The sequence below is a fragment of the Muntiacus reevesi genome, chromosome 7, assembly GCF_963930625.1.
Source record: "Muntiacus reevesi chromosome 7, mMunRee1.1, whole genome shotgun sequence".
Lineage (NCBI taxonomy): Eukaryota > Metazoa > Chordata > Mammalia > Artiodactyla > Cervidae > Muntiacus > Muntiacus reevesi.
The window spans coordinates 72352638-72367533 of NC_089255.1; the positions used below are offsets into that span (position 1 = coordinate 72352638).

At 36.5% G+C, this 14896-nt stretch overlaps 1 protein-coding gene across 1 annotated transcript in view; it reads right to left on the minus strand.

Annotated features, from left to right (window-relative positions):
* KCNH5 (potassium voltage-gated channel subfamily H member 5) overlaps positions 1-14896 on the minus strand; it is a 361713-nt gene that overhangs the window by 319029 nt on the left and 27788 nt on the right. The window contains exons 2-3 of the mRNA XM_065941253.1: positions 12482-12605; positions 1651-1757 (exon numbers count right to left, since the gene is read on the minus strand). Coding sequence (XP_065797325.1) covers positions 1651-1757; positions 12482-12605 — 231 coding nt within the window. The remainder of the gene's footprint in view (positions 1-1650; positions 1758-12481; positions 12606-14896) is intronic.

Consider the following 14896-nt stretch of genomic DNA (forward strand, 5'->3'; position numbering starts at 1 on the left):
CTAAACTTGAGGTATATACTGAAGTCATTCAAGGGGTAACAACCCTGTATAAAAATGAAAGGGGGCATTCCCTGGTGGTCCAGTGGTTAGGACTCTACACTTCCACTGCAGGGACATGAGTCAATCCCTGGTGAGGGAATTAAGATCCTCCCTTGCGGTGAGGCAAAAAGAAAGAAAGAAAGGGAGTTTTGGCTACAAAATATCAGTATGTGTTTGGATCTAGTGAAAAAGCCCATAAAGCACCTAGAAACTGGCTTTTCTCTTATAGAAGGCAGAGCTGATTATTCAGAATGGATTGTTCTCTAGTTGACAAGCCAATAGACATTTGGATATGATGTCAAAGAGAAATATATTTTCAGTCTTGATTCTATAATGAAAAATAAGATGACAGAACATTCCTTAGGTAAAACCACTGAAACTAATTCTTCCATTGCCAATAGCACCTGGTAATGGGAACTTCACTACTAATGTGAAGCAATGCCTATGGTTGTCGTTATCCCTATGATGGCCTATTAATAAAAAGAAAACCTAAATATTCAACAGAAAACAAATGATTAAGGTACAATGGAGAGGATAAACTATGCTTCACAAAACCCAACCAGCACTAAACTTGGTACAAGCATTTCCTGTTGAAGCTAGAATACTTCCTGAACTGGGGAAGAATTTAGTAACCATCAATTTTCACTAAAGATAATAATTGGCTTTGCTATCATTTAACCATTAACACTAAATAAGCTGACTCATCTTATGCAGTGACTGTTCTTTAGAAGAAAAAAAAAGGGGGCCCATTTGGAAATGCAGCAAAAAAGAAATAAAGTAATGACTATTCATTAAAAACAAATTAGAAAGGAGACTTGGTTGATGAGTGTGTTAGTTGGTTTTTTATTTGTTGTTTGTTTCCTCCAAACTCTATTGGAGAGTCTCATCAAACTCACTCATATTTACCTAAGACCCATATCATGACTTATTATGTGATTATATAATGGACAACTGACCACTCATACCTCCCATCATTAGACAAGAGCACATACAATCAATACAAAGCTACCAGATGTGAATGGTACTTTCTGAAAGTAACAACTATTCTCACCAGTCTTCCCACAAAGCAGTCTGGTCTAGCAAACAACCATACTGGTGAAGATTTACCGCAGGTAGACACCATATACTCACATGTCATCTATGTATATGTTGAAAGATAACATCCTCACTGATAACAATCCACTTTCCCTTTAACCATAAGAAGAAATGAACGAATTTCTCAGTCTTTTTTTTTCCTTTTTTCTTTTTCATTTATTTTTATTAGTTGGAGGCTAATAACTTTACAATATTGTAGTGGTTTTTCTCAGTCATTTTTAGCTGCTGTCACATAACTATAGGATCTTTACCATGGGTATTAATCACAAACCAACCTGCCATCTGACACACAAAAGAAATCACATTCAAAACGCATTATCTTTTTCTTTCATTCCTCAAAAGATTGTTTTTCATAAGCATTATTTATTAATTTTGCTATCTAATTTTTACAAATACCTCCTGCCAAGAGAAGCAATAAATTTTTTATATTTCTCTACACTATAGCTTAGCTACCACTTACCAATATATAATATTAATAAGGAGTTGACATATCTTATTGATGACTTAGATACCTACTGTTTTTCTTGTACAAAAGAACTTCAAAGCAGTTTGACTCGTAGTTGTCAAAAGTCTGCCTGACTTTCTCAATGGTTTTTTTGTCAGTCAATTCTCCATACATAAAACTGGAAGAAAAAAAAAAAAAACACCAAACAATCCATTTCAGTTTGGGGTTGCTTTTCAAATGCTACACAAAATCATATACTTGTCTTTTTTAAATTAAGTATTCAAAGTTAGTTACAAAATAATTGCTTCCACAAAATGAAATAAAATATTTAAACCATGTTTTAATCATGACTATTAAACTCTTGCTAGAAGCTAGCTTTTTAAGTGATTTTGAACATATAGTGAGAAAGAGTAAGAGAGAAAAAAAGTCCTTACTTTACACAAGTCCAATATGCATCAATTTTAGTTACTTAAACATTCCTGTTGTTAAATAATACCAGTTTCCCAACAACACAGTTCAAATTTTGGTTTTCATAGTATATTAACTATGATTGATACCATAAAGTATAAACTTTGCTGCTATATCATCAGTCTACAAGTCACGAATAAATAACAGGTACACATAACAATCAGTGATCAATTTCACTACTTGCTTTAAAGCCTGTCAGAATTATAGTGCATCCACTACTCAGCTCATGCATAGACAGCAAAGTGTGCAGCTGTGCTGCCTCCTCGTCTCTCAGTGGTACACTCATGGGACATTTTACAAAAATGGAGAAATAAAAGCAGGAATTCACCATCAAAGATTAAAGCCCACCAAGAAATGTAAAGTGATCATGGTGGAGGTGAAATTCAAATTAAACATAAAAGAAGTTATTTCTTCTGAAAGAATGGTGGGATGTTGACACTGCTGTACTTGAGAGACTTGAAATATGCAGCCAGAGGAACCTAGTGAGGACAAACCTACCAACATAAATCAGGAAAAGGATTGTTGTAAAAAAGACCAATGTTTCCAAGGGGGAAAAAACCCTTCACATTAAAGGAGTACTAGGAAGTAATTCACAGTACTGAAAGTAAAAGGATAAAGTTGAAGAGGATTCAAACTTAAAAGAAGTACACTGTTTGCTAAGAGGTAGAAAAAATGCTCTCTTCATATCATAAAATATATTACAAGAATGCAAGAATTGTTCAAATGACTTATGGTAGGTTTTTGCAAAGAAATGAAACACTTTAATCTCAATGTTTCTAATGTTATAGATCACTAAGTAATGTACTAAATAAATATTAGTGTTACTACTCTTTTCATTTCCCTGCACTTAAAACCAACAGGAAGAGATTTTTTATTTTAATGCTTTGACAAACATTGTTAAAGGTCATGGAACAATCATACTTTTTCATTGAGTATTAAGATCACACTACGTGCTTTCAGCTTATATGATTTTTTCACATTCCTATACTACAATGAAATGTGAAGATTCAGTATTATACACATTACTGAATTGGCATTCTCGTTACTTATGAGGATTTTTTTGAAATACATACAAGTAGACCTAACAGAAGGAAAATAAGAGAAATTGAAGGAAACATATGCTATTACTGTGGCTAGAGGAGCATAAAAACAGAGATCAAAGAGTAAACTTCCACATCCCACAAACATTTCCTAACATTTGAAATTACCTGTTTTTTTAAGAGAACTTCACCAAAAGTCTGCAAATTAAACAGAACTCAGTCAAAGGAGTACAAGACTCTAAAACTAACCTTGATGCTTTTGCAAAATCATAAGCTGTGCATATGGTTTCAAATACCTAGTTCTACTGGTTGCTATGATTGTCCACATCATTTCTTCCACCAGGAAAAATATGTGTGACTTGACAGTTTTTGAAACCTCAAGTATATGTTTGTCATTGCTTTTCTTAGAATTTTCAAGAAATTAACTTATTAGCCAGCAGTAAATCCAAGTGGGGTGGGACCCGAAGCCTATATAGCTCTAGAGGCCCTCTTTAAGGAGCAGAATATTAAATTTATAAAACAAAATTAAGTACAGAGCCTTGAAAGTCATACACTCACGGAAAGGCATAAAGCTTAAGGTCTTTTATCTTCATAGGAAATCTGCTTCTGAATATCTCAATCTAGAGTTTACAACATGAAAAGCATAGTTTGTTAGCAAAACCCAGCAAAACTAGCAGGATTCAACAATGATACCATATCACAGCTAAAAATTACAGAGTAATGACCCATCTTATGGTAACACCAACCTGAGCAACTAAAATTCTAAAAACTAAAAAATTACTGATAGATGAAGCTGAAAGTGTTAGTAGCTCAGTCGTGTCTGGCTCTTTGTGACCCTGTGGACTGTAACCCACCAGGCTCCTCTGTCCATGGAATTCTCCAGGCAAGAATATTGGAGTGGGTAGCCATTCTCTTCTCCAGGGGATCTTCTGGACCCTGGGATCAAATCCTGCATTGCAGGCAGGTTCTTTACTGTCTGAGCCATCAGGAAAGGCCACTGATAGATGTGGCCAACCAAATGTTCTCCAATCTGTATCCTGAATTTTCAATTACTTTTATTTTTTATTAAAAAGGAATAGTTAATTGTCATTATAATATTAAATAAGCAAGAAAATCTTAGAATAGGATGACAGGTTCTAACTCCATAATCTTACAGCCAGACTAGCCCATGATGCTTCAGAGGGCAATGAAAAGCCACTGTTCCTGTCAAAGCCTGACTTACCACCATGTGAGTTTTATGAAAATCTCCTGAGGGCGTCACAATTAAATTAGAATTTCTCAGTTAAAGTGAAGAAAGTCACCCTCCTTTCCTCCACCAAAACAAAACGCTAGTTTAATACTGCTAATATCTTTTCACAGACAGGTAAACTTTTTATTGACTGATATTTTTAGTCTAAAGATTCTACTAAAGAGAAAATATTAAAACACACAAAAACAAAAAGTATGATATGAGTAATTAAGCTACTAAATGCTTGTGGTCTTTAAGAAAAGAAAAAACATTTACTCCTATTACTAAATGTCGGAGTCTATGATTCAATAAACCAAAACACAATATTCACAATTGGCCAACAAAAAAACATGAAAAAGAAATCATCTAAAATCTAACAAGGAACTAGAATAAAGTTGGTGAAAAATTAACTCTAATAGGATTAAAGATAAATTACAACTCAAAAAAATTCAAAGAAACCATCTTGGAAACTGATGTAACAGTAACACTTAAGAAGAAATACAAGTTTGATTCAGCTAAAATTCTAAAGAGGTGAAAACAGCAGTTTCTCAAATAAACTCTGAAAATTCTATAACCCATTCCTCTTTAGCTCTCCCAAAACTAAAATAGCCTGTTCTAAGAAAAATAAGGGCATTTTAAGAAAAAAATGCCAGGTTATTATACTTTGAATAATTTTTCAAAAATAATATTTTATATCTTATATTGTTTCACTCATATTTTTATTTCAAGCTTATTAAACTATGTATTTCCAGTGACAGAACACATATTTTAAGCAGTAAAATGCAACAGTTAAATAATAAAAGGTATTTCAAAATGACCCAAAAGAATGTCTGAAATGTATTATCCATTCTTCCAAGGCAAGTGTTCTAGAAAGTAATTCAAACTTTGAAAGTATTTCCAACCAGCACTGTCCAAACCAAAATGACTAGACCAGTGCTTCTGCCTATACTATGGGTACTCTGGGTATGGCATATTTGCTTACTTGCTCAGTTTTCCTTATGTGTAAATGCTGAATTTCTTTACTGAGGTTTCCTGCAACATGACTCCAGATGACTGAAGCTCAATGCAGTCTTTGAATGGTTAATGGTATTTGAATGAAAACAAGATTTAGAAATGATAATCATCAGACTTTAGAAACCATATATCTATAAAATAACTTTATACAGCTTTTATGTATCTTATTGACTATCCTCCAGGAATATATAATGGGAATATTAAAAAACTATAGAACTTCAAATTACTCTATTGAATCACCAAACTCCCTTCAGTAATGATAAATGACTTCCGCAACTGCACTGTTGTCTTATTGGACAGAAAATAAAATTAGGTGCACAGAGCAGTCTATCCCTGCTATATTATGGAGCAGCCATGATATAACAGAGGACCACTGCACTTAGAGGACCACTTATAAACTGTATAATCCATGGCCAAGTTGTTTAACTTCTCTTAGTTTTTTCATCCATGAAAAGTGAAAATGTTAATTGCTCAGTCACGTCCAACTCTTTGTGACCCTATGGACTGTAGCCTACCAGACTCCTCTGTCCATGGAATTTGCCAGGCAAGAACACTGGAGTGGGTAGCCATTCCTTTCTCCAGGGGATCTTCCCTATCCAGGAATCAAACTGGGGTCTCCTTCCCTGCAAGCAGATTCTTTACCTTCTGAGCCACCAGAAATGATAATGTTAATATAACTCAGACAGTGAGAATTAAAAAGGATAATGTACATGAAGCTATAAATTATAATGTTCTATACAATCACTGAATTATTACTGGAATGCTTCTCATGGGTGGGGTTAGAAGAGGGCCCTTCCAGCCCCAACCCTACTCCCCTGATCCTTTACAATTTGAGGGCAAGAGCTGGTTCATTCCTGCTACTGGGCAGAATCACTGTGTCTGAAAGAGATACACACATCATTTTGTGTGTCTTCTTTCTTTGTGAGCCCATGACATTGAGGTATAAATTCACCCACAGCCTGCTGCTGGATCCTTTGGCCACTCATCTTGCCATACAACTAACTTGAGGGAAGAGCTGATCTTGGGAGTAAGAGAGATTTCCTGAAGGCTAGCTTGGGCCATGCCCAGCTTGCCTGAGCATTTGGCAGTGTATCTTTCATGTACCTCCTACCCCGGAAACTTCTAGGGACCAGTGGCTTTGCTTTATAGCAGGATTGACTTATTTTGGGATCCCTTGTTCTGCCATCATAATCTCACAAACGAGCCTCATTATGATATCAGAAAGGAAGGATGGCTACCGTGTTGACAGACTTCCATGGGAGAAAGCAGAGCGCACAGTGAGAAAACACATAAGCTAATCATAAATACTGCCTATCTATCTTAACCTACTAATGGTCAACAATGTGAACTTACTGTATAGCTCCGGGAACTCTACTCAGGGCTCTGTGGTGACCTAAATGAGAAGGAAATCCACAAAAGAAGGGATATATGTATACATAAGGGCTTCTCTGGTAGCTCAGACGGTAAAGAATCCGCTGTGATGCAGAGCTGATTCACTTCACTGTACAGTAGAAACTAACAGAATTGTAAAACAACTATACTCCAATAAAAATTAACTTCAAAATATCTGCTAAGGGTTAACAATGTTCTTGGACTAAGCACATAAACATTCAGTTCCCACAGGTAAAGGATAATATTACATACAGGCTGTAGTTCACAGCCTAGCAAATGCTTCATCACAGAAACCACACATAGTGACTTAAAAATATGTGGTCTCCACCTCAGAATCAGCCACAAAAGTAAAATCATCATGAAAGTTAATCACAGGATGGGCTGAAATCTATAGTCAAAGGATCAAGAAGAAGTCTAAGAGCGAGTGAGGAGAAGGATTTAGAAATAAATAGGAACAACTTTCAAAATCTGAAAGAAGTAATTTCATAATAAATCAAAGCATTACATACTTTCTACAATGGATCATAAAAGGTTTCATAGCCCATTAATTTATATGAGCTTAAAAGGATTTAGATCGCGTCATAAAAGGTAAATCCATGACATGTAATTAAGGGAAACTAGGAGTAGAATCAGACATCTCTAATGTTCAGAGTGTGACATGATCACTGAGGCACTCTGCCCTCCAGTACTTTTCTCAGTGTGAAGCAGAGCCCTCAGCCAAATGGAAAGGACTAACTGACATCCATCATGTGGAATGTTCTCTTGTTGACTGAGGTAACCCTGTGTTAATAAAACTACTTGTGAAAACAAAGTGTCATTTAGCATTTCTGCTTTATTGTCTAATCTGATAGCCTGGTTAAGGATTATTAATGTGCCTTCATGGGGGGAAAAAATTGTATTCAAATGCATCTGTCTACTCCTATCCTCCCTACCTATATGATTGGTCTTCCCACCCTTCTATCTTAAAAAGTAAAAATAAATAAAAATAATTTTTAAGAAGCAGAACAGGCTTTTAAAAGGCTCAGATTAATCAAAAGTAGAATGCTAAAGTGGTTTTCACCTGAACTATGACAGTATGTCTCTAATGTCAGGGCTTTATAAGGGTCCTGAGATAAGATCAGGCGTTTTTAAATGCCATTCCCCCAAAACCTACATACAATCTCTTTCTAACACACAATGTGTTTTATGTCCTTCAGTATAGAGCAGCAGTTCAAAAGCTTGGAAATGCAATTATTAAATAATAAAACGAACATTTGAAATTCCTAGGAATCCAGAAATTTCATAAAAAATAGTTTTTGAAATTTTAGCTGAAATAAAAATGAGACAGTATATGGCACACAGCAGGTTTTTTTAATAGAAATTTAGCTGCTATTATAAAGTATAAGGATATGAAAGTGAAGTCACTCAGTCATGTCTGACTCTTTGTGACCCCATGAACTATAGCCTACCAGGTTCCTCCGTCCATGGGATTTTCCAGGCAAGAGTACTGGAGTGAATTGCCACTTCCTTCTTCAGGAGATCTTCCTGACCCAGGGATTGAACCCGGGTCTCCCACATTGGAGGCAGACGCTTTACCGTCTGAGCCACCAGGGAAGTCTATAACCCTCCCTCGTGGCAGATGAAAGTGGAAACAGAGGGCCGTTCTGGACAGCAATCCGACAGCAGTTAATTTACAATTTCTGCATATATTCTACTGTACAGCAATCTTATTTCTGGGCATAGTGACAGACAACTCCTCACATGGGGCCACAAGAAGATGGCTATAAGGATGTTTACCTCCAAGTTGTTGGAGTAGCAAAGTAGCAGAAGTTGGAATTCAAGATGAGTAAAATGGATAACGAAAATGAAGGTTATGAGAACACTATAAAATGGTCAGATATGATGAAACAGGTTATGATATAGCAACAACAAAAAAAATTTCAAGAACATAATGGTGAATGAAAAGAGCAAGAAATTGTATATTTTAATGCATGGTATAAATTAGGCAGGACTTAAAAACAAATGCACATAAGGCAACATCATTACAAGAATACACATATTTATTTTACAAATGGAATTGTTAGAAAGACATAAAATACATACACTAAAATGAATAACTATGGAAGATAACGGAGGATGGAATGAAGGAGAAAAGAAATAAAAGAAGAAGAAATAAAATGAAACAAATAAAATAGAGACTTTATCCAGAGTAATCACAATGATAATATTGGAACAAACTGAGGAATATATTTAATTTTTTACTCTATACACCTGGTCTAATGAGAGAAGGACTGGGAAAGACAAATACTCATTGATGTGTAGTTTCTTATTCTGTCTAAAACTTGTCATTAAAATCAGTAAAATTCTTTGATTTGTTTACAAGGCTACCCTCACTATGAAATTATTTGTGTCCATATTTAACTAGACTTCAGTGATTTCAAAACTATATAATAACATTTAATCTAAACCCTGCTGAGACATAAGGGAGCAGAAATGGTCCATACAAACCTTAGCCTCCCAGAACTTAGAACACACACCTCAATGACAGTGGTAGGCCAAGAGCTAATATCCGCCCAGCAGATAAAAGGCACAAGAGACAACCGTGCTAAAATAGGGAGTCTCTCAAAGAGGGGCCACTGTTTTTCATTGCTCCCACTTACCAATTTCACGCCTGGAAGTGAAGGCTGAATGTGAGAATGACTTTAATAGAGAGAAAATGAGGATCACTGGAAGAGGATTAAGTGGAAGAAGAGGATATTTGAACAGATAATTTCTTAAAGCTCACTAAGCATCAGAACCATCTGAGCTGCTGGTTAAAAGTACTGATTCCTGCTCCCACCTAACCACCTGGGGTGATCCCGATTCAATAGGCTTAAGGCGAGGTCTGAGAACCTATGTTTTGCTAAACCTCTCTAAGTGATTTCCATGAAGAGTCAGGTTTAGACTCCATATGAAACCCCTACCCTCCATGAAGATGTAGAATATATATATATATATATATATATATATATTTGTACATGCGTATAATGTTTTGCAGTATAAATGGGTAGGAAAAAAGGAAAGAAAAAAATAGGTAGAAAAAAATCAATCACTGTTTCCCTGGACAAATCCCTCAACCTAACTCTACCTCAAGTTTTTTCTTCTGAAAAATAAAGAATATGGAGTAGAAAATAATTCATATACCCTGCAGTTCTAAAATAACACGATTTTGGTACTTAGTTAAGTGGGAGCGGTAAAGAAAAATTAACTCAAGGAAAAAACATCCCATCTGGTCTTACTGAAATATTGTGAAAAGTTTTCAGTTCTAAATTGGTTCCTTATATAGAACTTCCTTTTCTTTTTTATGATCTTTTTTGGTAATACTCTCTTTAAGCTCACAGATATAGAATATTTTAAAAGCATTGTTATAAATAATATAAATGCCAGATTCTGTTTTACATAAGTCAGACAAAATAGCAGTGGTACAACATACCAACATGACAAAAGTATGTGTGATTTATTCAAGATGAAAGAACTTTATCTTGATCTCTTTAAATGTTTAAAACCAAGTCCTACTTGGTTGAGGGTTGTTGACACTATGTTCAAGACAGTTTCAGCAACTCAAAAAGTGTTGATGATATCAGTGGGTCTCTGATATAGGCTGCTCCAATGATCACTTTTCATTTTTGCCTTTTCATACAGTTCATGGGGTTCTCAAGGCAAGAATGCTCAAGTGGTTTGCCATTCCCTTCTCCAGTGGACCACATTTTGTCAGAACTGTCCACCATGACCCATCCATCTTTGCGGAAGCTTCCTGATGGGAGGTACTGGCTGTGGGTAAACCTGGGTCTTGCTCTGGTGGGCAGGGCCATGCTCAGTAAATTGTTAATCCAATTTTCTGCTGATAGGCAGGGATGTGTTTCCTCCTTGTAGTTTGGTGTAAGGCCAAACTATGGTAGGGGTAATGGCAGTAATGGGCTTCCCTGGTGGCTTAGCTGGTAAAGAATCTGCCTGCAATGCAGAAGACCTGGGTTCAATCCCTGGGTTGGGAAGATCCCCTGCAGAAGAGAAACACTACCCACTACAGTATTCTGGCCTGGAGAATTCCATGGACTGTATAGTCCATGGAGTCACAAAGAGTTGGACACGACTGAACAAATTTCACAGTGGAGGTGATGGCAACCTCCTTCAAAAGGACCTATGCCATCAAGCCACAGCTCCCAGGACTGTTATATTCAGTGCCCCTGACCCTGCAGCATGCCACTGTCGACCCACACCTCTGCCAGAGACTCCTGGGCACTCACAGGCACGTCTGGTTCAGTCTCTTGTAGGTCCTGATAAGCACAAGGTTTTGTTTGTGCCCTCCATAAGTCTGTTTCTCCAGTCCTGTGGTGTTGGAGAAGACTCTTTAGAGTGCCTTGGACTGCAAGGAGATCAAACCAGTCAATCCTAAAAGAAATCAACCCTGAATATTCATTGAAAGGACTGATGCTGAAGCTCCAATACTTTGACCATCTGATGTGAAGAGTTGACTCATTAGAAAAGATCCTGATGCTGGTAAAGATTGAAGGCAGGAGGAAAAGGGGACGACAGAGGATGAGATGGTTGAATGACATCACTGACTCAATGGACATGAGTTTGGGCAAGCTCCAGGAGATGGTGAAGGACAGGGAAGCCTGGCGTGTGGCAGTCCACAGGGTCGAAAAGAGTCAGACACGACTGAGCAACTGAGCAACAACAACATTGATCACTTGGCACATAGAATAGTTCATGGCCCATAGAGGGTGATCAAAAAATATTTATTGAATGAACTGATAAATTCACAGCTATGCAAAAATACTTCTCTTAGCAAAAGCTCTCACCAGTGCCTCTTCAACTATATATTTCTACTGACAATTTAATATCCTCAATATTCTAATATACTTTTTGCCTTATAGGTTTTATGTGAGTCAATAGATTCTCAATTCCAATTTGGGGGAGAGGGTAACTGGAATTCCAATTCCAACTATCTATCCAGAGACAGCATCAGATTCTGTAGGTTGAACATTGAGGGTTCTGTACCACATGACTGCCCTCCTGCTGACTTCAGGCATCAGTATAAGCCTAGGTGTTGGCTGTGCTTCTCTGATCCACCTAATTCAGAGTGGTTCCCATGATACCACCCTTAGACTTCAGCACCAGTTATAAATCAGAGGTTCCCGAGACCTCTTCCTTTGGCTTGAATAATTTGCTAGAGCAACTCACAGAGCTCAGAGAAACATTTTACTTACCAGACTTCTGCTTTATCGTAAAAGGATGTAAATCAGGAACAGGCACATGGAACAGATGCAGAGGCAAGGTAGGGGGCTTCCACGCCCTTACCAGATATGCCACTTGGCTCTTCTACACGTTGTCCAAACTGGAAGGTCTCTGAACCTGTCCTCTGAGTTTTTGTGGAAGCTTCATTACACAGTCATAACTGATTGAATCACTGCCACTGGTACTGATTCAACCTCCAGCCCCTCTCCAGGAGACTGGGGAAAAGTTGCGCTTCTAATCACATGGTTGATTTCTCTGGCAGTCAACCCCACCCTTAGGTTATCTAAGGGCTTTCCAAAAGTCACCTAATTAACATATCACAAGAAAAGCCAAGAATTGAGGAGTTCTGTGCCAGGAACAGAGCTCTGTGCCAGGGTGGAAGACCAAATATGTATTTCTTATCACAAATCATGATATCACAGTGAGTCTAAATTTAAGTCTTTTAATCAGCTTCAACATTTAGTTAAACTTTAGAAAACATCCCTGAGCTGTTGTTTTACCTACCTGCAAGTGCTACTTTTCTGCATGACGTCAGCTCGATGATACCCAGAGAGTTTGCAAAAACCGTCATTACTATAAACTACAGGCCAATCCACAATCTGGGCATTTCCCAGTAAGAAACTTGATTCTAAAGAAGAAAGAAGAAAAGGGAAGTTTTTTAGCTTCATTTAACAATGTACATCTTTCAAGTAATTAAAAATACAAATTCATAAAAATAAATAAATGTAGCTGTGGTTTTTATAGCATGAATAATAAAATATATCCTTGAAATTATTATTAGCATAGCATAACCAGCAAGTGAGATCTGCAACAAGTACGATATTTGCATATGAACTAAAAATTCCATTGAAAAGAAGCTAGTTTACAATACTCTTGCATTCAAGTAAATACTATGCTATGAAAATAAAGTATGGTTAATATTAAATAAATGTTAATAACTATAACAATCACAGCTTAAAATAGTTTAATTTATTAAGACTAAGGCTACAGTCACTTCTTCACAAATTGAGAATATTAAACTTAAAAGCAGAGACAACTTTGGATGACTCCTCCAAAAAGTGTATTAGTGTAATTTTAACATGATGGGACAAATTCTTTGTACATCAGTTTGATTTACAGAAGGGCTTCCCTGGAGGCTCAGTTGGTAAGGAATCTGCCTGCAATGTAGGAGACCAGAGTTCGATCCCTGGGTCAGGAAGATCACCTGGAGAAGGGAATGGTTACCCACTCCAATATTCTTGCCTGGAGAATCCCATGAACAGAGGAGCCTGGAGGGCTATAGTCCATGGAGTTGCAAAGAATCAGACATGACTGAATGACAAACCTTTCCTTTCCTTTCCTTCATTTCAGTTCAGTTCAGTTGCTCAGTCATGTCCAACTCTTTGCGACCCCATGGACTGCAGCACGCCAGGCCTCCCTGTCCATCGGCAGCTCCCAGAGCCTACCCAGACCCATGTCCATTGAGTTGATGATGCCATCTAACCATCTCTTCCTCTGTCATCTTCTCCTCCTGCCTTCAATCTTTCTCAGCATCAGGATCTTTTCCAAGGAGTCAGTTCTTCACATCAGGTGGCCAAAGTATTGGAGCTTTAGCTTCAGCATCAGTCCCTCCAATGAATATTCAGGACTGATTTCCTTGATTTACAGAAGTCTAACTTAAACTTTTTAAATCCTCTTTTTAAAATAAAATTATTCAAAGACATTATTTTCAACCACATGCTACAAGGAGATCAAACCAGTCAATCCTAAAGGAAATCAGTCCTGAATATTCATTGGAAGGACTGATGCTGAAGCTGAAGCTCCAATACATTGGCCACCTGATGTGAACAACTGATTCATTAGAAAAGACCCTGATGCTGGGAAAGACTGAAAGCAGGAGAAAAGGAGACAACAGAGGATGAGATGGTTGGATGACATCACTGACTTGTTGGACATGAGTTTGAACAAGCTCTGTAAGTTTGGTGATAGACAGGGAAATCTGGCATTCTGCATTCCATGGGGTCTCAAAGCGTCAGACACGACTGAGCAACTGAACTGATTGATATTTTCTGACCTCAAAGTAATTTAATCAGAAGTCATCTTTTAATTATCTAGAAAAATCTAAAGCATTTGGATGTTTGGAGGTTATCCAATTCATTTCTAAACCACTGGGTCAAAGTAGAATTAAAAGAAATATAAAAGATATTTTTAACTGGATAATAAGTTTGTGGTATATATTTAAAGCAGTGCTTAGGGAGAAATTTCTCATTTTAAAAGTTTATTTTTAACAAAAAGTTTAAAATCAATGATCTAAACTTTTACATGGAAAAAACTAGAAAAATAATAGCTATTAAACCAAAATTAAATAGGAGGAAATAAATAAGCATTGGAATGCTGATGAGTGAAACAAAAAACATGCAAAGGAAAGTGAACTATTAAAGAAAGAATTACTGACGAATAGATGTTATGAATGTATTTGTAAAAATCCAGAAGAAAATAATGGCAAATAGAATCTAGCAGTACATAAAAAGAAAATAGATCATAACCAAGTGGGGTTTATCTCATGAACATAATTTGATGTATCATTATAAAACCAATCAAGGTGATCCATCCACCAAATAAAAGAAAAAAGCCGTATGATTATATTTCAATAGACACACAAAAAAGCATTTGACAAAATTTATACTTATTCATGATTAGAATATCTGAACAAACTAAGAATAAAATAAAAATTCCTCAAACTGATAGAGGAGACCTACTAAAAACTCCATAGCTAACATCATTTTTAAAGCTGAAACACTGAACATTTTTTCCCTCAAAATTAGGGAAAAGTCAATGATATATACTTAACAGTTTATTGGATGTCCAACTAATGAAATAAAAAGGAAAGAAAAAGAAAAAGAAAGAAACAGAAAAAATACCAAACATAAAAATGTTAAA